Source organism: Hevea brasiliensis, chromosome 17 (genome assembly GCF_030052815.1).
Source record: "Hevea brasiliensis isolate MT/VB/25A 57/8 chromosome 17, ASM3005281v1, whole genome shotgun sequence".
Classification (NCBI taxonomy): domain Eukaryota; kingdom Viridiplantae; phylum Streptophyta; class Magnoliopsida; order Malpighiales; family Euphorbiaceae; genus Hevea; species Hevea brasiliensis.
Genome location: NC_079509.1, coordinates 4588476 through 4616189, shown reverse-complemented (window position 1 = coordinate 4616189; position 27714 = coordinate 4588476). Strand labels below are relative to the sequence as shown.

Sequence of the window (27714 nt, the reverse complement as noted above, 5' to 3'; positions counted from 1 at the left end):
ATGATATGAAAATTATTATCATGACCACATTGAAAAGGAAATTGAAAAGTTTTTGCCTTTGCTGACATAAAATGGTAAGTGATTGCAACGCATAAAAGCAATTCTTGAAAGGATACGCTGTTTTTCTCCTTTTACCACTGCCTCGATCCTGTGAGATTTTTTGGCAAAAGGAAATGACAAATAACAAATCCAAGTTTTATAGGATTCATCATTACTGTAAGTGACTGCCAATGGGAACATTTCTTCAGTTCTGCTTGATTCTGTATTCTGATGTCAAGAACCAAATAGAATTGCATAATTATCCATACAAGTTTTGTATTTTTAGATTTTAGGAACAAATCTATCATTTTATTCATATGAAACTGTACTTGGCTTTTCCTTACAAATTAAACAAGCTTACTAAATATACCTTCCTCATTGTTTCTTCAGCTAAGAAACACAGGTTAATTAGAGAAATACTAAAAATATGCTTATTATATTCAGTAAACAAACACACAAAGTCATCATGCTAAGCAATCCTTCTGCAATACCAACCATTTATTTTCCCCTTCAAGGAGTGGGGAAACTTAGTTATTTTCAAATTTGTTTAAAAAAGAGTACTTGAAGACATACTTCTTATTCAATCTCTAATTCATATTTCCTCCAACTTCTTCCCTTGGAACCAAACTCAATGAAAGCTGCATTATCACATAAACAGCATTAGAATGCATGCGATATTTAAATTGTGCAAAATTCAGGTTTTAATAAATGCCATAAAACTTAATAACAGTGTTCGACTTCTTCTGCTCCATTTTCTTTTTTTAATTATTCCACTTATATATGCCAGATGTACAGTGTAAGACAAATTGGATGGGCAAGAGTGAGAGAAATTTACGAGGTACAATCTGTATTAGGATAAACAACGAAGCCCAGATTAATTCCACAAAGGCCAGGCAAAGTAGCCACAGCAGTGCCTAATGGATTATAAGCAGCAATAAGGCCCATGAAGCATCTACAAACGGACCTCCTATTATCACCGGATTCTGCGATCAACCTCAGGCTTATCATTGCATTACAGCATGGGGAACCTGGAAGTGGGTCAGGTGAACCATAGCTGATAAATGTTGAGCAAACTGAGAGCAACCCCGTCACGGTGCCGCATTCTACATCTGTTGACACTGTGGCAGCCCATGATAGCAATATCAGCACTCCTATCTTCATTTTCTGAAACCTCATTTCAGGGACCTTATACTATGACTATCAATTCAAATATTTTATGGTTGAAACTTGGAAATTAATTGGGTTAAGGAAGTTGGGTTGGTGTGCAACGAAGAACTTGTGCTTCTTCATGGAAGTGCAATGAAGCCCTAAAATTTAGTATTAATAAATTAATTAAGAGCTTTGGTGACCAGATGGTGTCGTGGTGTAGTTGGTTATCACGTCAGTCTAACACACTGAAGGTCTCCGGTTCAAGTCCGGGCGACGCCATTTGTTTTATTTATTTGAGTTTTGTTCTATTTTTGTTGCAGATTTCTTTACAATTTAAAGGTTTGAAATCATTAACTGGACGTTCATGCTTGATGAGAATCTTCACTGCTCTTGTTCAAAACAAAAAGACACCCACTCAGATAAGAATTCTATCATATTGAATAGCCAAAATCAGATATAAATGCAATTACAAGAAAGTTAAATAAGCAAACCCAGCAGGGGTTCCTAAGCTACTGCTAAGCATTTACACGAGGAAACCGATAATACACCAATCATGGAGTCCCCCTCTCCTAGGCTAGTTTTCATCACAGTTCCATCTGGAAGTGGGTACGCAGCTCAAGTAGTGACACCAATGGCAGTGATCATTCCCATTCTCTCCCCGGAAAAGCATCACCAATGCAACAATGAATCTGCATTAAATTAGTTCAGGTTAATGTTTGTTCAAACCATTTCAACTCCAAGCAGCAGTAAACAGATTGACAGGACTTTTCTTTTAACAGCAGTCTAGTAGTGCCATGCCACACAACCCCAAAATATAACAATCTTAGGAATATAGGAATTAAGTATCAATGGCTGAAAGTGTTGGTTAAGAGGCATCTATAACAGAGATGAAAGTAAGTAGTCCTATCTGTGTGCCTTTTTCATAACATGGAAAAAGGATCTACAGCCTGGCTTTCATTTCATGATTTCAGAATATTGTTCTGCCACAGAAATAATGTTTGAGAAGACCAAAAATGCAAACACATATGCAAACAACAGAATATAACATCATTTCATCCTGGGTCCCAAAATCATTTATATGATTAATAATGACTAATTTGGGCAGCAACTCACCCTGCAATTAGGAGAATCAGAGAAACCAGCCATAACACATATTGGTATGTTTTGTACTTGGATTTGTCACTGACACTGGCAGGAAGATTTTGACGCTCTAACCATCCATATCGAGGACGAGGCAGCAAAACAAAACCAAGAAGAAACCCCACCAAAAATCCTCCGATGTGGGCAAAATTATCAACATGTGGCAGAATTCCAATTGCAAGGTTGATGGCTACGATGACTAGAAGTGTAAACAGTGCTGCAGCCTATGGAAGCAACAGAAAACAGGAATTAGGAAGATAAATAAATAAAAAGTCCTGTGCATACTGCCGTTAGCATCTCATGGTTATGGTCCAATACGAGTGGAAATAGTATCAAATATTCTCTACTTTTTCTTCTTCAAAATTGTGAACCACAAGAAGGCTAGAATAAAATTAATTTATGGCAACTTGAAAACACTTGAATATGATAAAAATTGAGCATGCTGACCTTGTAAGTATAAATAGTCCAGTTTGTAATTAGTTCAGAAAGCATTGCTCCTAGAAGCCCAAAAAGTGCACCAGATGCACCAACAGAGATGCTGTTCCAAATGAATAGAGAGGAAAGCACGCTCCCAGAAAATCCAGACAACAGATAGATAATACCAATGCGAACTGCCAAATTTTGACAAGAAAATTAGATCCTATTAACAATCAAATAAATTTCTTAACAATAATAGGTAACTATTTTAGCATGGATCAACAAAGTATAAATGTCAAGTTCAAAAACAACATGAAGTGTGACTGCGAAACGAACATTAAGCACTACAAAACTAAAGCCTCTTCAATGGTAGTTGCCCAAATATTATGAGAAAACGTTCAAGTAGGCCACAAATTTACAATGCTTATTGCTTGTCAAGGTATTATCCCCACATACGGGGTGTCTTCAACATATACTTTAGAGAACATTTTAAGAGCTACGTACCAAACCCAAATTGCTGCTCGAGGCGAATACCAATGAAGACCAAGCACAGCATGTTTGCAAGAAGATGGATAATACCCGCATGCAACCAAACACAAGTAACAAGCCTCCATCCCTGGTGCTTATGTACAACTTTTTCCCACTCAAGAGCTCCCAACTTCTTCAATCTTTGATCCAAAAAAAGAGAAAAGGAAAGGGAAAAACAAATTAAATTAAACAATGCTCCTTCTACTTTCACTTGGATTTATTGTTGTAATGTCAATGACATACTGAGAAATGACAACATAAAGTTGATCATTTTGGATCCATACATTTATTACACCTTTAATGATTTCATGTGAAGAACACTATAACATTCAACTTAAGTACTGAACAATCACGTAAATCCATCTCACCTGATCCGCCTGCAGAAATTTCACAAGAAAAGCCCCAGATGCATCATAGAATATACAGTGTCCAACACCCTCAAAAATACTAAAATTTATGCCAGATAACATTCACCTCAAGCAAGATTAATGAAGAACCAAGCATATATTTAGATTCAATAGAAGAGACCGAGTTTCACAGCCAGGAATTTCCACTATGAAAATCCATTAAAAACTACAGGTAAACAGAATGTTATACACACAAAATTATTTACAAACCTTCCAGTTTTCCTTCTGATTTTAAGATACACATATTCACAAACTCAACCACTATCAAATCCACTGTTTTCCCCTTCCAGATTCACCAAATTCTCAACCCTGGCACACAACAAATCAAAACCACTTGGAAATCATGCCCAAGGCATCACAAATGCCAAGCTATGCCAAAGTTTCAAGTTTCAAATTTTCAATCCAAAATTTTCCATTCCAAAATTAATTGATAATTCAAAAGCCAACAAGACTAACAGAATATATATGTCAGGGCATTCCCATAATAGAAATTGTAATTAACAGTACAAAAGTTGAGGTCTTAAAATTTAAAAATCCAACAAAAACACATCTATGAAAGTCCAAACTTCCTCACAAGAATTCAAGGAAGGGAATAGAAAATTAAGGGGAAAATTAAAGCAGAGGAAGAAAGAACAAAGCAATTACGTAGCGGAAGAGGGACCAAAGAGAGGATTGTCTCTCAAGGGCTCAAAAGAGAATCTCCCAAGAAACCTTGCAACGCACTTCCCTTCGAGCCGAGAATGAAAATGCTTGGGACAATTATTGATGGCCATGACAACAATGAAGACAGCAACATTTGCCACCACAAACATAGGCACGAGCCACGAGGTCCATTGGGACTCTTTATCTTCAATCAAATAAGATGAAGACGATGACAGGTAGCTGTTGTTTGTTCTGCTCTTCACTCCACCACCTCCTCCTCCTCCTCCTCCTCTTCTTTCAATATCATCCCCTGGCATGTTTGAAGCAAAGAACCCCTTGTTCGTCTCTCTCTCTCTCTCTCTGTGGAAATGGGGATGGCAGAGTTGGTGAACGGGCGTTTTTATATATACATAGAGAGAGAAGAGTGAAAGTGCAAGTTTTTAAAAGAAGGAAAGTGCGTGAGGAGCTGAGGATATTCAGGTACTGAACTGCCGCAGTTTCCAGAGAAACCTGCTCTTCAATTTCGATCTGCTGCACCTGTAACCACAAATGCAAGTGCAACTACTTAGATTTATTTGACCACGTTGACTCTATTGGTGACGTGGCTAAATACTACCAGAGGAATATAGTGCAAGAAGAAGGTTGTGGAACCAGCAGATGGTTGCAGATTCCACGTAGTCTTTACTGTCAATGTTGCGCTTCGGGGAAACCCACGTTTTGTTGCCACGTCGGTGCTGTAAAATATCTAATCTAATGGATCCAGAAACTCTCGACACTTTTGAGTCGGAAAATGTTTGTATTTATATTTTATTTTATTTTTTAAACTTAATTTTCATATCATAACATTAATTTTTCATATTTATATTAGAAAATGCATTGATATTTTATAGTTTTAATTGCAGTTGTTTTTTATTTCTGACTCAATTATGCATATATCTTGTCTCAAAGAAAGGAAAAAAAAAATTATAAGACATGACAATTAGAATATTTATGAGCTTAGCGAGGCAAATGGCAGCCAGATTTTGCATCATGCAGCTGGCAATTCTTTTCTTTTTCCGTTTGGACTTGTAGAGAATTTGGAGCATCTAGAATTTTGGGAGGAATGATATCCTTGTTTTGTTTCTTGCGTTAACTATACCTCCGGTCCCACCATTTTGGTTCAATAGTTTCCAGCCTTCTGTACAAAAATATTTTCTTGGAGATTCTTCTATTCGGATAGTGACGAAGAGAGGTTGCTCTTATTCCTTTTTATGGGAAAATGATTCAGCACGCACAACATTTTTATGCATTCAAATCATATTTCACTTTCACTTTGATCCAACAGCTGAAAACTCCCATTTCCCCAGGCCGAATTCTAATTAATAAATCATCATTTAATTTCTCCAATCAAATGCATGAGATAACAGAATTGGCTAAAATGTTGGAGGATAAAAATCTGCGACACAATGATTTATCTAAGATCCCCAATCCAAAACTCTTTTCATATCTAAGTATTGCAAGGAAATACAGATTTCAACATCTCACCCCTTCAAGCTTGGGGCTTAGGTGCAGCACCTTCGGGCAAGGAACGTACCTTGCGTTCGGAATTATTGCCTTTTTTTTTTTTTTTTAATCTATCATGAACTTGAGATATGATAGGATACCTCACAATAATTTAAAAATTTTTCATTTTTAAGAAAACGTAAAATCAAAATTTTGGAGCCTAGTATAGTTGCTTAGTGGGCTTACGTGTGAGTTAGGCCCACACGTCAACAGTTTAAGCTTAAGGGTTGAGAGCCACGAGACTAGCCGTGGCTAGTGTGGACTTTTTGGGCTTTGTAAATGCGGTCCAGAAATTTCTTCGTTTAAATATAACAATTTAAAATTAATTTGAATTTAACTTTAATATATTTTAATTATAAAGAGTTAAAATAATTAAATATTATTATTTTTTTTTTAATATTTCTCACTCACATGCCAGACTTACTCTATATATCTTAAAGATAAGTTAAATTTTTATACGCATGAGGTACTATATATTTATTTAAAATTGTTTAAAGTATATTAAAATAGTTAGTTATTAAAGAAAAATGAAAAGGAGGGAAGTGCTTGGGAGTATAGGAGGGGGAAGTTAAAATTAATGAGTGGTAGGGATAGAGGTTATCCGCACCAACTGCATAACTAATGGCTTTAAGTAGGGGTGAGCAGATTTCGGTCTGAACCGAAAAATTGAACTGAATCAAGTCAATTCAATTTAATCACTTTAATTTTAAAATTCAATCAGTTTGGTTTAATTATTTTCATAATAAATAAATTAAAAAAAATTGAATTGAAATTATATATATATATATATATATATATATATATATATATATATATATAAAAGAGAAAACTCTAAAAATTTTTAATTCTGATCTATAAGTTTTTTTTATTTTTTTATTATTGAGATTTAATGTTAAAAATATAAAATATTACAAAATTCAATTTGATCGGTTTAAAATCAAACTAAATCAATATTTATCGATTTGATTCGGTTCGATTGTCTCTTAGTGATCGATTTAGTTTAATTTTTAAAATTATTGATTTTCGATTTTTTATTTTATCGATTTAGTTCGATTCGAAACGATTTAGTTTAATTTTTAAAATTATTCATTTTTAATTTTTTATTTTATCGATTTAGTTCGATTCGAAATCGAACCGACCGTTTACACACTTCTAACTTTAAGTAACGTTTTGGAGACAGGTAAAGGATAATAATTGACATGTATTGACGAAAATTATTTTCTTTAAATTTAAAACGAATAATAAATCTTTAATTTTGATTTTTGTATGCATGCCATATCTTGATGCGCCCAATCATACTAATAAATTTAAGATATCGCCAAAATAATTTGATTCTCCGTTTCAAATCTCATATTAAAATTCGAAGGAGCATAAAGATTGTGTTTTATTTTCAATAAATGTCATACCAAAAGTGATACAACGTAATCACTCTTAATTCAAATGAATTGTTTTTTTCTCTAATGATTTCATTTTATTTTATTTTGAGAATGAATGAAAAATTATGATTATATTATTGTTATTATTAACTATGATTTTATCAAAAAAGTTTGTGTTTTATTTTCTTATCTCGTATATATTCATATATTTTTACCTTATTATTATTATTATTATTATTATAACAATGTCATTGATTTTAATAATTTTCATTAAAAAAACATGATATAAATATATATTTGTTTATTGAATAAGTAGCAACGCAATATTCGTTTAATTTTTTAAAATTACATATTTTATTTTTTTAATGCATAATTTTGAAATAATATTTTTTTATTCATTTAATTTTTTATTAAAATTAAAATTTAATATTATAGTTAGTCGATAATATAGTAACGCACCTAATAACTAATAAACACTATTTTCATTTTTTTTTATCTCTCATATTTAAATTTTATACTATAATTAAAAAAAATAATAGATAATTTCATTACTATTAATTAAATAAATTATCTTTTATTTTATATAGAAAATTATATAAACATATATTGTATTTAATAGAAATAAAAAATAAAATTAGAAAAATAATTAATATTTTTTAATTTTTTTAGGGAGACAAATAATTTTAAGATTAATAAAAATGCACAAGTTGCTACCAATAGTAATATTTACGCAATGTTAAAATGCCAATCTCGTCCAAATAATTGTATTTCTTTTTAGAGATAATTGTTCTTAAAATCTTATTGGGTGGGATGATGTCACGTTTTGTCGTTTTATTAGAAATGATAAAATATCAAAGGGTCACATTTGGATTTGCATGCGGTGATGAAAAATAAGCTGAGTTCCAAATTATGGTGAGGGATACGATTTTTTTTTCCCAATTAGCTGACGCCATAAATGGAATTACCAAATTACCCGCGATTCTTCTTCAGTGGTGTCAATTTCCTACTGGTTATGTGAACGATTGTAAGTACTCTATTATATCGAAAACGCACAGGATCACCGACTATCAAGTCAGGACAGTTTCCGAAAAAGAAAAGAGAGTGGGGGCGGAGGCGGACATCACGAAACCTATTACAGCAGTGAGTGGACCCCACAATTCTATTTTCTTTTTCTTCTTACATATGCACATTATTGTTTACCTTTCTCTTGCACATAATTTTCCTATTTAACTGAAAGGAATGGGAAAGAGGGGAGAGGATAGTGCATGGAGAGGCCATTGAAGCAACCAGTAAGAAATTTTATTACATTTCATAACTAGGGTTTTGGGGTCTTGATTAAATCTATTATTTTGTGGGTTTTGGATTAGAGATTAAACAAAAATTCCCTATTTGACTGGCTGATCTCTTATCACTATTTGTAAGTCAGCTCATTCTTTAAATTCCTAAATTATATTTTTATGATAAACTTGTATGCACTATGCAATAATGTACCTGCTCCAGCACTTACATCATGATTTTGTCGTTTACGTTTGGACAGATCCCAAACAGTAAATAGAGAGAGGGGCCTGAGGTCTCCGCTAGAGTGAGAGAGGGTCTGATTATCTATAACTATATCCATATCAACTGTGTGACAGAAACAGGTCCTGATTACTGTAAAATAATAAAAAAAAAAGGTGCGTTTTTCTCCGTACTGGGTTTGGTTTTTCTATTGTGCTTTCTCGCGCAGTTACAAGGTTATACAGGGATAGACAGAGAAAGGCGGAGGTCAACTGGGTCTTTTTGCCCCTGATTTGGTTGGGTTCTGATACTATTTTACTAGTACTTTGAAAAGTCTTTACACATGGTGTGAATATGAGGGATAAGGTTTCAACTTTTTGCGGTTTGGCTTTTGCGATCTTCTTTTCAGTGTCATCCTTTTGAAACCTTTACGTTTTTTGGTGCCTTTTTCAATACTGACAAGCAGTTGGTCAAGCACTCTATGCTCGAGAAGCTGGTGAAAATTAGGGTTTTATTTACTTATTTTTTCTCTTTTTCTACCGTTTGGCGGTCTATCAATCATGGTGTTTCATAAATTTTCCCTTTGATAGATTTTGTATTGTAGAGAGGGAAAGAAAGGTGTGAACTGTGGACGGTGGATCAGAGAGAAAACTGTTCTTCTATTTCTTCTATGCCCTTTTTCTTCTAGGGAGGGAGTGCAAAGTCATGCATGGAGCGTTGACAATGAAACTGCTTTTTCTCTCTTTCTGATGAAAATGCTGTTGTAATGACCTTGATTCAACGCTGGAGGTGGCTGAAGCTTTTAAGGTCAATAGTTGATGGACAAGAAACAGGAACAAAATCCAAGCATATCCTTGCAAAACTGATAGCCACCTTTCCGATGAACCAAAAGTCAGGGAGATTATATTCATAAAATAGAATAGAGAGATAAAAGAGAGAATAGAAAAGGGTGTTCTTTTTGTTTTCCCATTTGGATGAGTTTTCAGGGTTTGATGATCAGTGGCTGTAGTAGTAGTGTTAATAGTGGCGGTGGTGGGGGTTCAAAGATTGTGGCTGATATTGTTACACGCAGCAATACCATGCATAGTGGTGGCATTGCTCATCAGCCACCAGTCCTAACTCCATCTATTCCCAAATCACCCGCCCTCTTCCTGTCTCTTGTATGCCCCATCTTACCACATATCGTTTTTCTTGATTCATTGTGTGCATTATTGTTCGTAATTGTATTTTGGGTTGGTGGTTCTCGTTGCTCTTGATAATTTTATTAACATTTTTTTGGTTAATTTATTTTAATGGGAGTGCAGAAAGGCAAGATGGATAGTCACGGTGACATGGGTCTACTTGGGGAACATTTTGATCCTAGTGTAATGGGGAGGATCAAGGAGGATGGTTATGAGAGCAGGTCTGGCAGTGATAATCTGGAAGGTGCCTCTGGGGATGATCAGGAAGCTGGAGAGGATCAACGGGCCCGGAAAAAGAAATACCATAGGCATACTCCTCATCAAATACAAGAGCTTGAAATGTATGGTTTTTTCTACTTATTTATGGTTAAGGGATCTGCATTTGTGTTCTCTAAACTTTGATTTAGGGATTTTGCTAAGGAAGCTTTTTTGTTTTTTTCTTCTGTGTTAATAGTTTCTTTAAGGAGTGTCCTCATCCTGACGAAAAACAAAGGATGGAGCTTAGCAGGAGGCTTGGCTTGGAAAGCAAGCAAATCAAGTTTTGGTTCCAGAATAGGCGAACCCAAATGAAGGTAAATTGGTCAAATGTCTTTTGTCCTACGATTTCTCCTTCATCTTCCCTTTATGGGTATTTAAGATTCTGCAATTGTGATTCTGGAATCAGACCCAATTGGAACGACATGAGAATATCATCCTTAGACAAGAAAATGATAAGCTCCGAGCTGAGAATGAGTTATTGAAGCAGAATATGGCAGACCCAATTTGCAACAGCTGCGGTGGCCCTGTGGTTCCTGGTCCGGTATCTTATGAGCAACAGCAATTAAGGATTGAAAATGCTCGACTCAAGGATGAATTAGGTCGTGTTTGTGCTTTGGCCAATAAGTTCTTAGGTAGGCCGCTATCTTCGTCGGCTAGTCCTATCCCTCCTTTTGGCTCAAATTCCAAGTTGGATCTGTCAGTTGGGATAAATGGGTATGATTATGAAGGTTTAGGCAACATAGAGACGACATTGCCAATTGGACTTGATTATAATGATGGGATTACAATACCATTAATGAAGCCAATGACTAGTCCTATGGTCAATGAAGTTCCTTATGATAGATCTATGTTTATAGAGCTTGCATTGGCAGCTATGGATGAATTGATTAAAATAGCTCAGATTGATAGTCCTCTTTGGATCAAAAGCTTGGATGGAGGGAAGGATGCCCTGAACTATGAGGAGTATATGAGGATGTTTTCCCCTTGTATCGGTGTGAAACCCAGCAGCTTTGTTACCGAAGCTACAAGAGAGACTGGTACAGTAGTCATCAGCAGCTTGGCTCTCGTTGAGACTTTAATGGATGTGGTATGCTATCTCTTTATGCCATTTTGAAGCTCGTAATGACTTTATTTTTAAGTATAAATTTGCTACTGGGCTTTGATATCTGTAATTTGTTTTTGCTTTTTAGTAATTCTATCATTATAGGCATGTTTAAGTTTTTATGAGCTTTGTTTACCTATAATCTATTGTCATGTAATCCTTTGATGGTTTCATTGCATTGACTGAATCAATTTACTTAATTCTGTATGTCTATAAATTTTTCAATTATTATTATAATTGAATCAATTTTCGTAATGTTGACTTGTGCCAATGATTGATTTCTAGTGTTTGAATAGCTTAGTAACTGTTTTTGTCAAAGTAGAATCGGTGGGTAGAAGCATTTCCGGGTCTGATTGCTAGAGCCTCTACAGTTGATGTAATTTCGAGTGGCATGGCTGGAACTAAGAATGGTGCTTTGCAAGTGGTATGTTAATCTGGTAGCTGTGTTTAGTCTTTAGCAGTAAAGCTGATACTAATGAAGGTTCTATTTCCAGATGCACGCAGAGTTTCAAGTGGTTTCACCTTTTGTCCCTGTGCGTCAAGTGAGGTTCCTTCGGTTCTGCAAGCAGCATGCAGAGGGCGTCTGGGCTGTGGTTGATATTTCTATTGATGCAAACCAAGGAAGTTTAAATTCACAACCATTTGTTGTTTGCAGGAGACTTCCTTCAGGCTGTATTATACAAGATATGCCCAATGGTTGCTCCAAGGTAACTGCTTAATGCTTATGTAGATTTCTTTTATTTGTACTGCATATGTTTACTTACAGGTACTTAATGAGTATATTGTAATAACTGCAAACATAATCGCTGCCACTTTGAGTTCAGTTAGATTTCATCTTTTGAAATTTGGGCAATTGGACCTGTTTCATTGACGTGTTTTCTTTAATTGTTATTCCTCATTAACATTGTGCACTATTTGATGACATTACCCTGAATGAAATATCAGGAATTTACCTAACAACCTGACCTTTTATTATAATTTAACTAAGGAAAGATGCTTGCTTTATTTAAGTAATTTTGCTTCTTCAATTCCAATGCTAAGATTGCTTATCGTCTGCACTCAGTCAACTTCTGCTTTTGAAGTTGAGAAAATCAAGGGTGCTCTAATTCAATATGATTGTGCACACATAGAGAGACATTTAATATCATTATATGATTCCTTCATCTTTGATTTAGTATTTTGATAGTCTTTCTGTCCAGGTAACCCTTGGAATTTGCGATCTTTGATCTATAAACTATGTATTTGATGTTTCTATTCCAATCTCTTCTGCTCTATTAGTGGTTTTTTTATTGTCCATGGGGTGTATGACCTGGATCCAGTCTTTTTGTTGTAATTAGTTCCTGAAATCTTCCTTTTAGTGTATAAAGAGGCCTCTATTTGGTAATTGGTTTTGGAACTTTCTCCTTCATCTTGCTAAATCTGTCCCTATAGTATTGACTTTGTTCATCCTTTGTGTAAGTGACCATATATATTATTAGCACGTGAAAATCTGGAGACTATTTCATTGGGTTGCTCTTGACATTGGTTTCATATTTGAAATGTCGTCCTCTCTAATGTTATGGTGCTTTTTATTTTGGTGAACGTGGACATTTTCTGTTGATATATTGTCGGAGGTGATGCACTTTGAGACCAATTTTGTGATTAGATCGGTGCATGATCTGGCTTTTGGTACCAGGATTCAACTCTAATTGCTTGACATTGTAACTGAAATAATAAATATGTTGGTGCTCAAATATACTAGGTTCAATGAGGCTTGGGATTCTTTAGAGGGTTATTACTAGGAATTTGCTTTGGTAGGACCATAACAATATATAGCTTTTATTTCATGATTTTTGAAGAATTTAGGAATGCGCAATGGAATAATCAACTAGATGAGGCAATTAAGAATCTCTACCAGATGCCATATTTTGGATAATTGAATATCACAACTTTTCACCATCTTTCTATACCAAGGAAAACATATAGTATATCAATGTTGCCATCAATTGGTAGCGAAAATATGTTAGTTTTGATACATCGGATCAAGTCTCTTGCACTGCCTTTTTTTGCCTCTTCTCTCTTTCCACATTTAGCTGCCCTTCACAGCATCTACTGTGATAGACATCTCTGCCAAATACTGTTTCTCTCTTATTCCCAAGGCTCACTGGAGATCATAAACTTTCCCTGACTCTGTGGTGTAATAATAAATGGGTTAAACGGAGCTTCCAAGAGAAAGTTCTCATAAAAATCTTCTGGGAGCCGCTCAAGCTTAGTTAAATTGAGCACAGTAATTCCAAATTTGTTCCTAGCTAAGTAATGAGTTCTGCTGCATGCTTTAGAGTTGGTAGATAAACAAATATCACACAAATGCTACTAGTATGTACCTACATGCGTAACTTACATATGCATGTGTATCCTAGAATGTTGATTGATATTCAAATGCAGGTTACCTGGGTGGAACACTCAGAGTATGATGAGAGTGCAGTTCATCAACTCTATCACTCAGTACTTAGTTCTGGAAGGGGCTTTGGTGCTCAGAGGTGGGTTGCCACCCTAAAGCGGTACTGTGAGTGTGTGATGATCCTTACGTCGCCAACCATTTCTGGTGATGATCAGACAGGTCTTGCACAGTTATCTGACCCTTATTTCACTTTTTTATTTTGTGGAAATTTGGCTTGTTCTAATACAGATCACTATCGTGCCACAGTGATAAATATAAGTGGTAAGAAAAGCATGGTAAAGCTAGCACAGCGCATGGTGGATAACTTCTGTTCTGGAGTCTGCGCTTCATCTCTACGCAAGTGGGATAAGCTTCTAGTTGGAAATGTGGGTGAAGATATGAGGATTTTGACCCGAAAGAATATTAATGACCCTGGCGAACCACCTGGTATCGTGCTGAGTGCTGCAACTTCTGTTTGGTTGCCAGTTATGCGGCAGAGATTATTTGACTTCTTGCGTGATGAACAGCTGAGGAGCGAGTGGGACATTTTATCACATGGTGGGATGATGCAGGAAATGGTCCACATTTCAAAGGGTCACAGCGGTGGGAATTGTGTTTCTCTCCTGCGTTCAAGTGTGAGTTATCACAAACTAAGTTCTTATAGACAAAAAATACTGAATGTAGCATAATGGATTTTTAATTGAACCAATTTGCAGCTCTCCAATATTCAATTTTCTTTCATTTTTACCAAGGTCAAAATCTCATGTTAACGTGGAATAATTTTGCAGGCTGTTAGCCCAAATGCAAATGAAAACAGCATGCTAATATTGCAAGAAACATGGAATGATGCCTCAAGCTCTCTTGTAGTGTATGCACCTGTTGACATACCGTCAATGAGTGTGGTGATGAATGGTGGGGATTCTACCTATGTGGCTCTCTTGCCATCAGGATTTGTGATTCATCCATATGATTCAATCGGTCAAGGGGGCCCAAATTTCTGCAAAGGGACTTTGGTAAAAAGAAATGGTGATGGGGGTGATGGAGAAGGATCTCTACTTACAGTTGGATTCCAAATTTTGGTGAATAACCTTCCTACAGCAAAGCTCACAGTGGAGTCAGTAGAGACGGTGAATAATCTGATCTCATGCACAATTCAGAGGATCAAAACAGTGCTTCAACTAACATAGCCTCAAAGGGAAATGAAATTATTCTTGCTACTTAGCTAAGTTAACTTTTTTTGGGTTTTAGTTTTTGAACACATATTATGAGGAAAATATAGCAGATAGAATTGGAAATCAAAGGGGGTTAGGGATGAAAAAAGGGGTTTCGAGTCAAGAACGAACCGCAAGTGGACAAACAGACTGTGGGCGGCTAATTTGAAACAGGTGGCGGGTTAGTGGTTCGGGTATTGACTTAGTCGGACCCGCGAGGCGCTTAGCTCACTCCCACTTGGCAAAAATCTTTTGTTTCATCTTACACAGAAAAACAAGGAGGAATAGACAATCTTCCTTTTACGTTAACTGTTGGGAATTTTAGGTTGTCATTTTGACTAATATTTTGGTTGGAATGTTTCTTCTGGCTCTTTTTGGATTTTTTGCTTTTGGCAACCTTTAATCTCTCTCTGTCTCTCTCTCTCTCTCTCTCTGTATATATAGTTTGAAAGAAACAGCCTTTAATAGTTGCTGCATAATGATTGAGTTAATAATAATAATAATAATAATAATAATAATTAAAATCCCAAGAGATTTTTTCAAAGACTAATAAGGGGTTCCTAGGTTTGTTGGTCAATATTTTGTTCTATTTGAAGTCATTAATCGTACATTGTTTAGAATGCAGCAACTATTCTTATCGTAGAAATTGCAGTGATTATTAATTTTTAATTTCAGTTAATAGAATTTATATTATAATAAGATTTATAATTAAATGTCATATATAATAGGATGCAGCCTTAAAAAAAAAAAAGTTAAATCTGATCGAAGTTGAATTTAGTATACAAATGAATATGTTTTTATTATTCGGACTATATATGGTTATTCTAATTATATGTATATTTATTTATTTTCTTAAATGGAAGACATTAATTAGACTATCAACACATTTCATCAAAGTCTAATCAACAAAAATTATATCCTCCCAATGAGAAAATTAGGGTAGTCTAGTGTTCCTATCCTTCGCTAATAACCAGATCACGCTAGTTGGGCCTATGCCTGGGCCTGTGTTTTCTTTTTCTTTTTTTTCTCTATACGCAGGTTCAGGCTTTTAGGTCCTCGTCCACAGTTCACTTCTCAATTCGCAAATTTCCACTTATCCCGTTATGGCAGCATTTGATCAGTCTGCCCTCTTTGCCAAACCCTAAGCCTGTGTACCCATCAGGTCATACGCCAAAATGCTCTTTTTCATTTCTTTCAATCTCCTCAAACTCAATACCAAAACCCTAGAAACTATCCAATCCACCCTCTACAAGCTCATCTTCACCAAATCAATGTCCCAATGCACCTCCATTCCCAGAAAGCAGCAGCGAGTGCGCGACCATGGCTACGACAATTACATGGAAATCGAGAAGAAAACCCGCAAGGTTCTCAAGTTCCAGTCCCTAATTCTCTCCCAAATCAACCAAACTATGCCAATCTCTCGCCTTGACAACCTCGCTCGCCGCCTCGGCTTTAAACAGTACGAGGCCGGCGCTTTTGTATTGAAATTCCCCCACGTCTTCGAAGTCTATGAGCACCCTGTTCAACGCATCCTCTATTGTCGTTTATCCCGCAAAGCCCTTCTTCAAATTCAACAAGAAAAGGAAGCCTTGATTGCCCAGATACCCGATGCTGTCACCCGCTTAAGGAAACTGATAATGATGTCGAGCACTGGTCGGCTGCGATTGGAACATATACGGATTGCCAGGTCTGAATTTGGGCTGCCTGATGATTTTGAGTACTCTGTTGTTCTTAAAAACCCACGGTATTTTAGACTAATAGATGCGGAAGAAACGAGGAATAAGTACATTGAGATTGTTGACAGAGACCCCAAATTAGCTGTTTGCGCGATAGAGAAAGCTAGGGAGAGAGAGTATAGGGAGAAAGGGATGGATGCTGAAGATATTAGGTTTTCGTTTATCATCAATTTTCCACCTGGTTTTAAGATGGGAAAGTATTACAGGATTGCAGTGTGGAAATGGCAAAGGACACCTTATTGGTCACCTTATGAGGATATTTCTGGATATGATCTGAGGTCAATTGAGGCTCAGAAGAGATTGGAGAAGAGAGCAGTGGCAACTATTCATGAATTGTTGTCAATGACGGTGGAGAAGAAAATCACACTGGAGAGGATAGCACATTTTACAATGGCTATGAATTTACCTAAGAAGTTGAAGGAGTTTTGCCTTCAGCATCAGGGGATATTCTATGTTTCAACAAGAGGGAATCATGGTAAGCTGCACACGGTGTTTCTTAGGGAGGCCTATAGGAAGGGGGAATTGGTAGAGCCAAATGATTTGTATCTGGCAAGGAGGAAATTGGGTGAGTTGGTGTTGATGAGTCCAAGGAAGGCAAAAGTGGATATAGAATTGGTTAGCTATAAGCGGAATAGTGAAGGTGATGAAATGGAGCGACTTGGAAGAGACTACATGGAAAATAATTTTGAGGCTAGCAAGGATAAGCAAGATGGAGAGTATAAGGATGATTTGAATGCGGACTTGGGTAGCGATGTTGGCTCTGATTTTACAGATGAGGATGATGATGATAATGTTGTTGACACTGTCAATGCAGAGGATGCTCATGTAACAAAGCGACTAAGATAAGATTGGTGATAGAAGTTCTTGTTGAGCTTTTGTAGTTCTTATTAATCGTTATTTGTGATTATTCAAAAATTTTACGTCCCACTGACATTGTTGGATAGAGGAATGAATCTTTCTTGATTGTATTGGAGACGAAAGAAGAAAAGCCTCATATAGAATTCCTTCATTAAAGGTTCACAGTAAAATTTCTAGTACTTCAAGTGACCCTTGTAGACGCCTTAGAGTAGAAGAGTTCTTGTTAGCTGTTGAAGCCTGAAGGAGTTGAAGATTAACCTTGATATTCCAAGTTATACAAACAGACCATGAGACTGTTCATGGAATCACGTCAGCCAACCTGAATGTGTGTTGATTTATTCGTTCCGATAAGAAAAATAAGCTGCCACTGCTGGGCTTGTACATGTTTGATCAGTTTGAAGATGATCTGTGGCAATTTCATTACATTATTAGTTATTTGATCATCTGCTTCTTATGAATTCATCATATATGATAATATGGATTGTTAACCCGACTGATCTAATAGGTGTGCTTGAAATATGATGGATGTGTTTTAATGTATTTTCCTTCTACATTTCTACCTGCTAGGAATTTCAATTTTTCTGTATATGGTTTAGCTACTTTACCAGTAAATTGTAAAAATACTCTGGCTCGTTGTGATGCATTTGATATGATGTGATGCCTTTTTTAATCACCTATTTGACGTGTTCTCTTTGCGTGATGCCCAATAGAAGCAAGTGCAAGGGGCCAAAGAGCTGGTAGCGGTTTTTCGGTTGGGTGCTAAAGCACATATTTTCTAAGGGCCGTAACCTGGATTGAACGTATTTTAATTAGTTTGGTCCAGGCTCACTTTTTTTCTTTGCAGTTAATCTTGCTTGGAATGGAGTTCACGAAATCTGTTATTTCAGGTTTTCTCTGGAATGGAGTTCATGAAATCTCTTATTTCAGGTTTTCTCCAATTGAATAAAAGCTACCACATCTGCTTATTGCTTTTAGCACCCTGGCCTGACTTGGTTGCAACTGCATCATGGGGACAATTAGTGAGCCAATCTTTTATTTTGTTGGGCGTCTCTCTATCAATAACCCTGAGCCTCTTGGGCAATGATTTCAGGCGCGATGGTTGTGATTTGGCTGCCGCGGCTACTGCTGACTGCTGAGGCTGAATGGAGTTGAAACTTGAAAGCGACCCGTTATTTGACTTTCCGGCTACAGGTAGATGTAACCCATCAAATAATTGCAATTGCTAAACTTGAAGGTTTGTTCATCAAGCTAAAAACTGATCAAAATAAAGAAATTATTCTCAATATCTAGAGCTAAGGTTTGATTGCATCAGTCTGTTTTCACTTGGACCAACCCGCTTGTTAATGTTCCATTTGAAAACCCACCAAAAACTGCAGCCATTTGCCAATGTAGACTTGACAAATACACATCATCAAGATTTGTAGACTTGTTTTTTTCTTGAAACGACATAAATTATAGTCCCACCACTATCACTCCACTGAAGGGGAACGCCACCTAAGGTCATGGATTGGACATTGTGAAATACGTCATTGACTACAGTTGTAGTCGCCCAAGTTGAAGTTTATTATTTGTATAGATTGATTCTTATTAGTATTAAGAGTCAAATGATGGTTGGATACTACGATGAAATCTTTGTTTTATGCATGGATTATATTGGTGAGAATGACTGGTCACATATTTTATGCAAGGTGTGAATCTTAGATATTTTTATTCTACTAAAACGACATTTGCATAGTTTGTAACCCTCGGTCTTGGTTTTGGTATCTCTTCTTATTATTGTTTATTAGACCTATCCAACTATAGTATCAACCGAATTGAGTTTTAACAATTTAGGGTTCCTTTAGATTTTTGTGCTTGATTTTTTAGATTCACTGAATTAGATACATTTATAGATGATATTTAATATTATATAAAGAAAACTATTTCTGACATATATATATATATACACAATGTTTCTCTATTTCCCTGCTTAGTAAGAAAAACTTATGAAGTGATTCTATGCTTCAATTAAAAGAAAGAAATATTCCTACACTTGACAATATCTTTAATATTTAATAAATTTTGTCCGATTAAAATAAAAATCCACTTGATTTTATCTTCCTTTAAAAATAAATCAGAGATAAGTAATAAAATAGCTGTAAGGCAAAGCCAAATATAAAAAAGTGTTGGCAATTTGGCAAAAATCCAAGTGGATTAAGCTTTCCCATGGCCCCTGCCCGATGAACGGCCGTCTCACCAAACTTCACCTAACCCTCATTGCGTAGAGCCAAATGTAAATTTGATGAGACCAATCTTGTAATACCTGTTCACGTGAAACCTTACGCATCACCCTAATCATCAACCCTCCATCTATATCTCACCGCCTACTTCCTATGTCCCACGTGTACCTATTTGAGCTCAGGTGGCGCTCTCCAATTGGCAGCATAATGATCTGAATATAACCAAATGCATCCTAACCAAAACCAAAGGACACGCGCGTGCTCGGACAAACGGAGGGAAGGAAAGTGGGCCAGCCAAAATAAAAGTACTGTCTTCCCTTGTTTTACTTTACTTGGCTTGTCCCTCTCCCTCTTGTTATAGAGAAATATGAGTTGACACGTCAGCAGCTGAGCTCCACCGTATTTCCCACTCGGATTTTCAATTTTTATTGGTTGGTGCAATATATCCAGTTGATTTTGTGAATTTTTATTCCACATTTCCCTTTGCTTTTTTGAATTTTGTTTCCACGACGGTTCACTCCCTAAAAAAAAAAAAAAAAAAAAAAAATTGCCTAGAAAGAGAGGGAGGGGGAAGAGAGAGAAGAAAAATGGGAAATTCATTTGGTTGCTCTGCCTCCGGCGAAAGATTAGTATCTGCGGCCAGAGATGGTGATTTGGTCGAGGCTAAAATGCTTTTGGATTGCAATCCTTGTCTTGCCAAGTACTCTACTTTTGGTGGCCTCAATTCTCCTCTCCATTTCGCCGCCGCTAAAGGCCACAACGAGGTTGCTGCTTCCATCACCCCCGGTTTTAGTCCTCCATTTTTTTTTAAGCCAAAATTTGTACAATTTTTTTTTAATTAATGTGATGACTTTTGCTAGATTGTTGCTTTGTTGCTTGAGAATGGAGCTGACGTGAATTCAAGGAATTACTGCGGCCAGGTACCTTTTTCTATGAATTTTCTTTTTTCAGTGGATTTTCGGTTTTTTTGCCAGATATGTATCATTCGATAGAATTGAAATGTGATTTTGTCAAATTGTGGTTCTATTTGAGAATTGCATCGATTCGGGAATTCGGAATTGGAAATGGAAGCCAGGGACTGATTGGGAATGCGAATTAAAATTTAGTGGTCTCCAAATCACGCAAAGAATCTGATGACTGAATTTGGATTTTCCTAATTGTCAATTATCAGAAATAGAAACCAAACACATAAGTAAGAGATATTATTTCTCTCTCTTGAACTAACTATTCAATTTCTCTTTGAAGACGGCATTAATGCAAGCTTGTCGGTATGGACACTGGGAAGTTGTACAGACTCTTCTTCTCTTTAGATGCAATGTGAGTTCATCTTCATTTATCTTCAGCACCCTCTCTTCCACCACCCCACCCTACCCTCCCCTTCCCCCAAATAAAAATCCCTCTTACCTTCTTCACTTCCTACTCGGGCTTTATCTGGAAGTCTTTTTCTGGACGTCTATTGATCATCCTAGCTATTTTTGTTTCTGAAGGTTACACGAGCGGATTACCTCAGCGGAAGGACTGCTCTGCATTTTGCAGCTGTAAATGGCCATGCAAGATGTATAAGACTAGTTGTTGCTGACTTTGTTCCTAGCGCTCCTTTTGAAGCTATGCATTCTCAGACAGAAGCTGACACTGGGGATGCTTCCAGCATGAAGAACAAATTTGACCAGAGGTAATAGTGGACTGGGGATTATATAGTCTTTCCTGCCTGATGGTTTATTGATTTTGTTGTCTCTTATATTTTTTTCCCTTGGGAAGAATATAAGTCTTGACATAGATGTTCCCACTTCCCTTTAGATATATTTCTTAAAGGAGAAGCTGTAATATGTTTGATTTTGTGCTCATTTAGTGGTATCAAATTCCAGTGAATTGTTTGATTCAAGTTTTTTGAATGCAGTGCGTTGTCCAAGTTTGTCAATAAGGCAGCTGATGGTGGTATCACTGCTCTTCACATGGCTGCATTGAATGGATATTTTGATTGTGTGCAGCTTTTACTTGATATTCATGCAAATGTGTCAGCCGTGACATTTCATTATGGAACAACAATGGATTTGATAGGTTTGCCTTTCTGCTTGATACATTTGTACAGAAAATGGATCGGGCCTAATTCCATCCCAAAAGCTAGATCAAGGGAGGAGTTTTGCCCAAGTTTTATATATAGTACAAACTTTATCCCAAACCAATGTGGGACAACAACATTCTAATCTGTTTCATAAATACTTGCTTTTATAGTTCATACTTATGACTGTAAATGTATTTCTAGGAGCTGGAAGCACTCCTTTGCACTATGCTGCTTGTGGGGGAAATTTGAAGTCTTGTCAGGCAAGAATAGTACAACTTTGAATCAAACATAGATTTATCTTTACTTTTTCTGATATGAGATTATGGTATTTCTATTTTTGCAGATCCTTCTTGCAAGAGGTGCTGGTAGGATGACATTAAACTGCAATGGGTATATTGCTTTGGTCTTCCTTTTGCATTATTCCTTTATTTCGTTGATTCAAATTCTCTGGCACTTTCATTTAAAATGGCATATGAAAATTCCTGCATCTTTCCAGGTGGCTGCCTGTTGATGTTGCCAGGATGTGGGGGCGTCATTGGCTTGAACCATTGTTGGCACCAAATTCTGATTCCACCATACCAAGATTTCCTCACTCTAATTACTTGTCCTTGCCTCTTTTGAGCGTACTTAACATAGCAAGGTATTTCTGCCCATGATATATATGCAAATGTGAGCATGTGCATTCATTTCTTGTGTGTATAATTAAATTAAAGATAGTGAATTCAATAGGTCAGCAAAGCATGAAATCTGGTCTTGTTCTCTAAATAGAAGCTGCCCAAGGAAGCAGCCTACTACCAAAGTCAATTCTATAAGTTTCATATCAGCAAATAGGTCTTTTCGTTTGACTATGAACAGCCTGCTCTAGCTTGGATCTCTTGGATTAAACCTAAGCTTATACATGTTTTTCCAGCAAACTCTATACCTAATATAGAGCTTATTTCATTGATAGGTGAATATGAGCTCAGGTGTCAGTCTCTTGTAACTTCGTGTAGAACACAATATGCCTATTCCCTTTCTGCATTTTCTCGATTGATAAATGTTTTTCAACTAGTGTTAACTGTGGAAGACTGGAAGTCAATGAAGTCCATGGTCCACCAATATACTTAAATATTCACAATGAGAAATGTTTTTTTTTTTTTTAATTTTTGTTTCATTTTAATTTATTATTATTATTATTTTTTTAATTTGTTGTTTCAGATTTTGTTAAATAGGTATTGTGATATGTTTTCTCTATGCATGGGCATTGTGATAGCGTTTGACATTTAAATTATTGGTTGATTTATTTGACATGAGTTCAAATTATTGTTGTCCCCTTTATACTTATTACATTCACTGTGATTCTATTTTTAGAGAGCATATTTATTCTTTGGTCTTTTAAAGGCTAAGTTTAGGAGCATCATAATTTGTGTATTAAGTGGCTAGACTTTCTTATCATTCACTGTGATTCTATTTTTAGAGAGCATAGTAATCTTTTACATAATCTTGGAAATTATGATGTTTGACATTTAAAATTTTTTTTCTGCATAATATATTATAGTATAAATAAAATAAGGCTATATATATATATATATATATATATATATATATATATATATATATATAATTTAGGCAATTTAAGTTATGGGGTCTTGTGTCAAAAATGCCCTTTCCTCTCGCTTTTTGCCTAAAGCTATAAGGTACCCTGTCGCCTGTTGCCTTTCGCCTTAATAATACTAGTGTTTTTTACTAATAAATTCATAAGATGGATCCTTGTATATATAAATTGTATGCGACTGATTTGTTGAGTGGGTTTGGAAGTTTCAAAATCCTTTTTGACAGATGGAGTTTCAAGGGAACACCTAATTTTGGTACCATTTACCATTTGTTTGTGTTTAATTGTGTAAATTGAATTATTTGGATATAAAATTTATCATTTAATTATGATGGAGGAAAGAAAGAATCATGTGGTGTTGTTATATGTATCAAATGTGTTATGTCTTTGTTTTGTTGAGAGAATGAAATTGAGTGAAACTAAAAAAGATTAAGTACAGCTCCAATGTTTTGGTTCTTGTATTTTGAAGGCAAAGGGAGATGGATCTGCACTTTCTATGAACCTGTGAAAATTTGTTTTGGTGACACATATGGCTTTGGATGGGTATAGGAAATGACCATGTGTGATCTGCTCTAGGAATGGAATTATTCAGCCATATGATGATTCCTTACTTTGTATTAAGGGTGTGCGGTTCCAGTTCGGTTTAGGGTCTACATAGAAATCGGAACCGGACCAAAATTTCGTTGCGGTTCCCGTTCGGATCTTCATTGTTTTGGCTCTAGTTCAATATGGTTCTCAGTTCTTCAGTTCCGGTTTGATTCAGTACGGTTTCAGTTCAATTCTCAGTTCTTGAAACAATTTTATGTAATTATTTCCTTAAAAAGTCATACTGAAATTAGCATTTAAGTTTTGAATTGGATTTTATTGCATAATATATCATATAATATATATTTTAGCTATTTTTAAATTATATAATATTTAATTATAAGTTGCGTATATAATTTAGGATTAAGTATATTATATAATATAATATACATTTTAATTATTTATTATGTAATATTTAACTATACTATACAAACATAATTATGAATTAACATATATATAATATAATATACATTTATAATTAAGAATTATAAGATAATTTAATGTATTTATAACTAAAATTATTAAGAAAACATAGAGAAATGAAATATAATATTCGATTATATTTAGTTCATAAATATATATAATTATATTGAAAGTATATAATGCATCTAAAAAAATCATAGAAAAATATATGTATAAATTTGATTCTTGGTTCGGCTTCGTTTGGTACAGTTCCGATTCAATTTCGGTATTGTTCCAGTTTCATTCTTGGTAAATAACTAGAACCAAATCAAAGTATCAAAATAAGTGCGGTTCGGTAGGGTTCTTGTAGATTCGGTACGGTTCTTCAATTTAGTTCAGGACCCCCGAGAACAGTGCACAACCCTACTTTGTATTATAGACTTGTAGCCGATGTGTGAAACATTCTCATGTTATGGTGCTAAAATACCCCTTTTAGTTCTTAAACAACTTCTCACTGATTAACCAAACATGTCTAATCCTGTTGACATCCTTGGAATTTGTCTTATTAAGTGGAAGTTTAGGATGCTTATTTAAATAATTTCAACCAATATTACTGAGTTAACAATAAATATGAGATTTTCTGAATTGTTCTTTGTAGAGAGTATGGGATGCAGTGTTTGACGTCCTCCTCTGATGACCCTGATATTTGTGCTGTTTGCCTAGAGAGAGCATGTAATATAGCTGCTGAAGGTTTGTCCTTTCCTCTTTTTATTTATTTATTTATTTAGGTTTGTCTTTTGTAGTTCCTTTCGACCTCATGACTTGGCCTATTTCTTACTTTTCAAAGCTGGCAATAAAATATTCATTATTCCATCATTCTTGAGGATACCACCATATGGCCTTCCTCAATATAGATCACATGCTTTACTAATATAATAGAAATTCAAAGTTCTGCACCCACCAACAACTGAAGATTTCTTATTTAAAATCCTTGTAATTGATATTGTTCAATGCTTTACTAATATGAGTTAAGGCTCTAATTATTTACTTAAATAATTTTTCAATGCTGCAAAAGGATATAAGTTAAATAATTTTATTTACAGTCAATACTGGCCATATGTTCATCCTTAGTTGTAGACAACTGGTCTAGAATAATGAAATTTTACCATCAATTCACTAGATTCTCCAGATGATACTCTCAAGTTTGACTGGAACCGTTAAGGCACATGTTGCTCTAGTTATGCAACATAAAATCACAGTTACATCTACACATTCCTGAAGGGAAAAGGATGAAAGGGCTCAATGCAAATGCTAGGCATAGGCTACATTGCTCTCATTCTCATCTATTGCATTTGTGGGTCCATGTTGACCTTTGATTTGCTACTATCATCTTACCAGGGACATTCTTATGCTTGCAACCCTAGTCAACAAAGACCATGTCATTCTAGGAACCAATATGAGTTTTCAAATGGGCCTATGAATTGTCCCCTTTAATTCCTTGTGCATGAGGTTATTGATCAATCTCACCCAAGTGGATTATTAAGTCATTATCATCTTCCCTTAGTTAATAAGAATGTGAGTGCAGAGAGGAGCAAATTGGAATTTTCATGTACTACCACATTCATCTTTGATGTAATTTGTGAAGGATAAATTTTCTGCTCCTTTCTCATGTTGGTCATAAATGCTAACATGGATTTGTATCTTTGACTGTGCTCTATTCAGAGTTTTGTTTTACCTCCCTGATATTGTTTCTATAGAAATATGAACTGAGAATCCTTAATAAAATAGTGCACTATTGTAAATATTGAAATAGTGAGAACTGCAATTTTTTTTTTTTTTGCAGTCACTATATTTGATTCTTGGTCAAGTTCTTTGAATTGTGAATTATATGATTGGTTTCATATTGTTGATTGGTAGTTCTTGTATTCAGGTTGCGGGCATGAGCTTTGCGTAAGATGTGCTCTGTATCTTTGCTCAACAAGCAACATTCCTTCTGAAATGGTGGGCCCACCTGGCTCCATTCCATGTCCTCTTTGCAGGCATAGCATTGTATCTTTTGTTAAATTGCCTGGTTCCCCAGCAAAAGAAATGAAACTTCCTTTGTCCCTTGGCCTCTGTACCCCATGCATGCTTCACTCTCGTGATACAGATGGGCAATCTCCAGCATGTGTGCCAGAGATCCGAAAGAATCGCGTGGCATCAGTTTCTTCTGATTTTATCTGTCCGGTTACTTGTAGTCCATTTCCTTCTGTTGCAATCCCTTTATGCACCTGCAATGATGGCCCGTGTCCATCTTTTGAACCTGGAACTGTAGAAAATCAAGATGAATACCCTCGTCGTTCACAAACATCATCTGTAGATCAGGATAAAATTGAAGGGCCGAGACTAGAGAAAACAACCTGTTCAGGGATTGTGTTTTGGGGCAGAAGAAGTTGCAGCAGAGAGCATCAGTGCAATTCAGAAATAAATGCATGATTACTTCTTCAGGGTGTGGATTATGTAAGATTGAATATTTCATTCACAATTGTGTTCAAGGTGGTGATATTTGGTCATACTGGTCTCAAACACTTGAATTTTTCAAAATCCATGTTTGCTTCCAGTTTTTGTTTTGGCCAGCTACATGGTAAAGGATTTGGTTTACAAAAAACCGTATGGTTTAGATGTCTTCATAAAATATTTGGTGCGTTGTAAAAATTGTATGGGAGGTTCTATAGATTGATTGTAATTGAATGTCATCAAAGATCAGACTTTTATGTTCTCTTGATTCTGCCATTTACTAGCAGTCGAAATGATTTTGTTTGCTAATGATTCTTTCCCTCCCCCACCCTCCTTTTGTCTTTCACTAAAGTTTTGTTGCTCATTATTATGTCAATAGCTCTGGCCGGGTTTGTCCCCTGTTAGAGTGAAACCATTGGAAATCTTCTTTGAAGCTTGAACAACTGCTAAGCTGTGCTAAAATGGTGATTTATGTTTGTTCAAATTGCCATCTCGGAAAGATTAACGTATTTTCAGTTATGCAACTCAGATTAATTATGCCCGTCCTTTTTCATTTGAGCTGGCTTTCTATAATTCATAATTAAGAGAATGTGAAGACACAAATTTAGAGGATGATAAATATTTGCAGTAAGTGATCAGAGGGTAGCGGTAGGATGGCAGTGTACGGAGGCAACAGCCAGCCTCCCCTTATTCTTTGCATATCCAGAGAATGGGGAGCTGTCGATCAGGACAAATACCAATTGAAGTTTTCTCTTAGCTTGCCACGCATTTCCCTATAGGTATTGGCTAGGTAAAATCGCTATTCAAGCTGAGGCTCAATAGCATCCAAAACCCAAATTTCCAAATACCAATACAGA

The 27714-nt window shown here is 35.8% G+C and overlaps 5 protein-coding genes and 1 non-coding gene across 6 annotated transcripts; 4 read left to right on the top strand and 2 right to left on the bottom strand.

Moving 5' to 3' along the window:
• Positions 1–326: 326 nt before the first annotated feature.
• LOC110641372 (putative non-specific lipid-transfer protein 14) lies at positions 327–1289 on the bottom strand. Its single transcript, XM_021793075.2, has 2 exons — positions 875–1289; positions 327–677 (listed from the first exon to the last, which is right to left on the bottom strand). The coding sequence occupies exons 1-2, from the start codon at positions 1213–1215 to the stop codon at positions 668–670; spliced, it is 351 nt and encodes a 116-aa protein (XP_021648767.1). The 5' UTR covers positions 1216–1289; the 3' UTR covers positions 327–667.
• Positions 1290–1393: 104 nt separating this feature from the next.
• Positions 1394–1467, top strand: TRNAV-AAC (transfer RNA valine (anticodon AAC)). Its single transcript has one exon. It is a non-coding gene; the product is annotated as a tRNA-Val (tRNA).
• Positions 1468–1606: 139 nt separating this feature from the next.
• Positions 1607–4854, bottom strand: LOC110641307 (RHOMBOID-like protein 3). Its single transcript, XM_021792972.2, has 5 exons — positions 4326–4854; positions 3250–3413; positions 2776–2939; positions 2302–2552; positions 1607–1877 (listed from the first exon to the last, which is right to left on the bottom strand). The coding sequence occupies exons 1-5, from the start codon at positions 4637–4639 to the stop codon at positions 1763–1765; spliced, it is 1008 nt and encodes a 335-aa protein (XP_021648664.2). The 5' UTR covers positions 4640–4854; the 3' UTR covers positions 1607–1762.
• Positions 4855–9010: 4156 nt separating this feature from the next.
• LOC110641289 (homeobox-leucine zipper protein ANTHOCYANINLESS 2) lies at positions 9011–15290 on the top strand. The gene is made up of 9 exons (XM_021792954.2): positions 9011–9897; positions 10042–10259; positions 10373–10490; positions 10583–11263; positions 11601–11702; positions 11773–11985; positions 13703–13877; positions 13965–14332; positions 14486–15290. Exons 1-9 carry the CDS (start codon positions 9712–9714, stop codon positions 14882–14884), a joined length of 2460 nt encoding a protein of 819 aa, XP_021648646.2. The 5' UTR covers positions 9011–9711; the 3' UTR covers positions 14885–15290.
• A 688-nt stretch (positions 15291–15978) lies between these two features.
• LOC110641297 (protein ROOT PRIMORDIUM DEFECTIVE 1) lies at positions 15979–18145 on the top strand. Its single transcript, XM_021792964.2, has one exon. It carries the CDS (start codon positions 16084–16086, stop codon positions 17488–17490), a length of 1407 nt encoding a protein of 468 aa, XP_021648656.1. The 5' UTR covers positions 15979–16083; the 3' UTR covers positions 17491–18145.
• Positions 18146–20060: 1915 nt separating this feature from the next.
• On the top strand, positions 20061–27119 carry LOC110641280 (E3 ubiquitin-protein ligase XBAT33). Its single transcript, XM_021792947.2, has 10 exons — positions 20061–20485; positions 20582–20641; positions 20967–21038; positions 21209–21393; positions 21619–21779; positions 21985–22043; positions 22127–22173; positions 22280–22423; positions 25020–25111; positions 26292–27119. Exons 1-10 carry the CDS (start codon positions 20309–20311, stop codon positions 26834–26836), a joined length of 1542 nt encoding a protein of 513 aa, XP_021648639.1. The 5' UTR covers positions 20061–20308; the 3' UTR covers positions 26837–27119.
• The last annotated feature ends 595 nt before the right edge of the window (positions 27120–27714 follow it).

What these genes read in the sequence shown, in the direction of transcription:
- LOC110641372 (XM_021793075.2), bottom strand. Translation starts at nt 1,215, where the DNA reads ATGAGGTTTCAGAAAATGAAGATAGGAGTGCTGATATTGCTATCATGG.
- LOC110641307 (XM_021792972.2), bottom strand. Translation starts at nt 4,639, where the DNA reads ATGCCAGGGGATGATATTGAAAGAAGAGGAGGAGGAGGAGGAGGAGGT. An exon ending in TTTGGTCCCTCTTCCGCTAC is followed by an intron (nt 3,414 to 4,325) that starts GTAATTGCTTTG and finishes TTTGGATCAAAG; the next exon opens with ATTGAAGAAGTTGGGAGCTC. An exon ending in GGACTATTTATACTTACAAG is followed by an intron (nt 2,553 to 2,775) that starts GTCAGCATGCTC and finishes TTGCTTCCATAG; the next exon opens with GCTGCAGCACTGTTTACACT.
- LOC110641289 (XM_021792954.2), top strand. Translation starts at nt 9,712, where the DNA reads ATGAGTTTTCAGGGTTTGATGATCAGTGGCTGTAGTAGTAGTGTTAAT. An exon ending in CCGCCCTCTTCCTGTCTCTT is followed by an intron (nt 9,898 to 10,041) that starts GTATGCCCCATC and finishes ATGGGAGTGCAG; the next exon opens with AAAGGCAAGATGGATAGTCA. An exon ending in TGCCCAATGGTTGCTCCAAG is followed by an intron (nt 11,986 to 13,702) that starts GTAACTGCTTAA and finishes ATTCAAATGCAG; the next exon opens with GTTACCTGGGTGGAACACTC.
- LOC110641297 (XM_021792964.2), top strand. Translation starts at nt 16,084, where the DNA reads ATGCTCTTTTTCATTTCTTTCAATCTCCTCAAACTCAATACCAAAACC.
- LOC110641280 (XM_021792947.2), top strand. Translation starts at nt 20,309, where the DNA reads ATGGGAAATTCATTTGGTTGCTCTGCCTCCGGCGAAAGATTAGTATCT. An exon ending in TTCTTCTCTTTAGATGCAAT is followed by an intron (nt 21,039 to 21,208) that starts GTGAGTTCATCT and finishes TTGTTTCTGAAG; the next exon opens with GTTACACGAGCGGATTACCT. An exon ending in AGCGTACTTAACATAGCAAG is followed by an intron (nt 22,424 to 25,019) that starts GTATTTCTGCCC and finishes TGTTCTTTGTAG; the next exon opens with AGAGTATGGGATGCAGTGTT.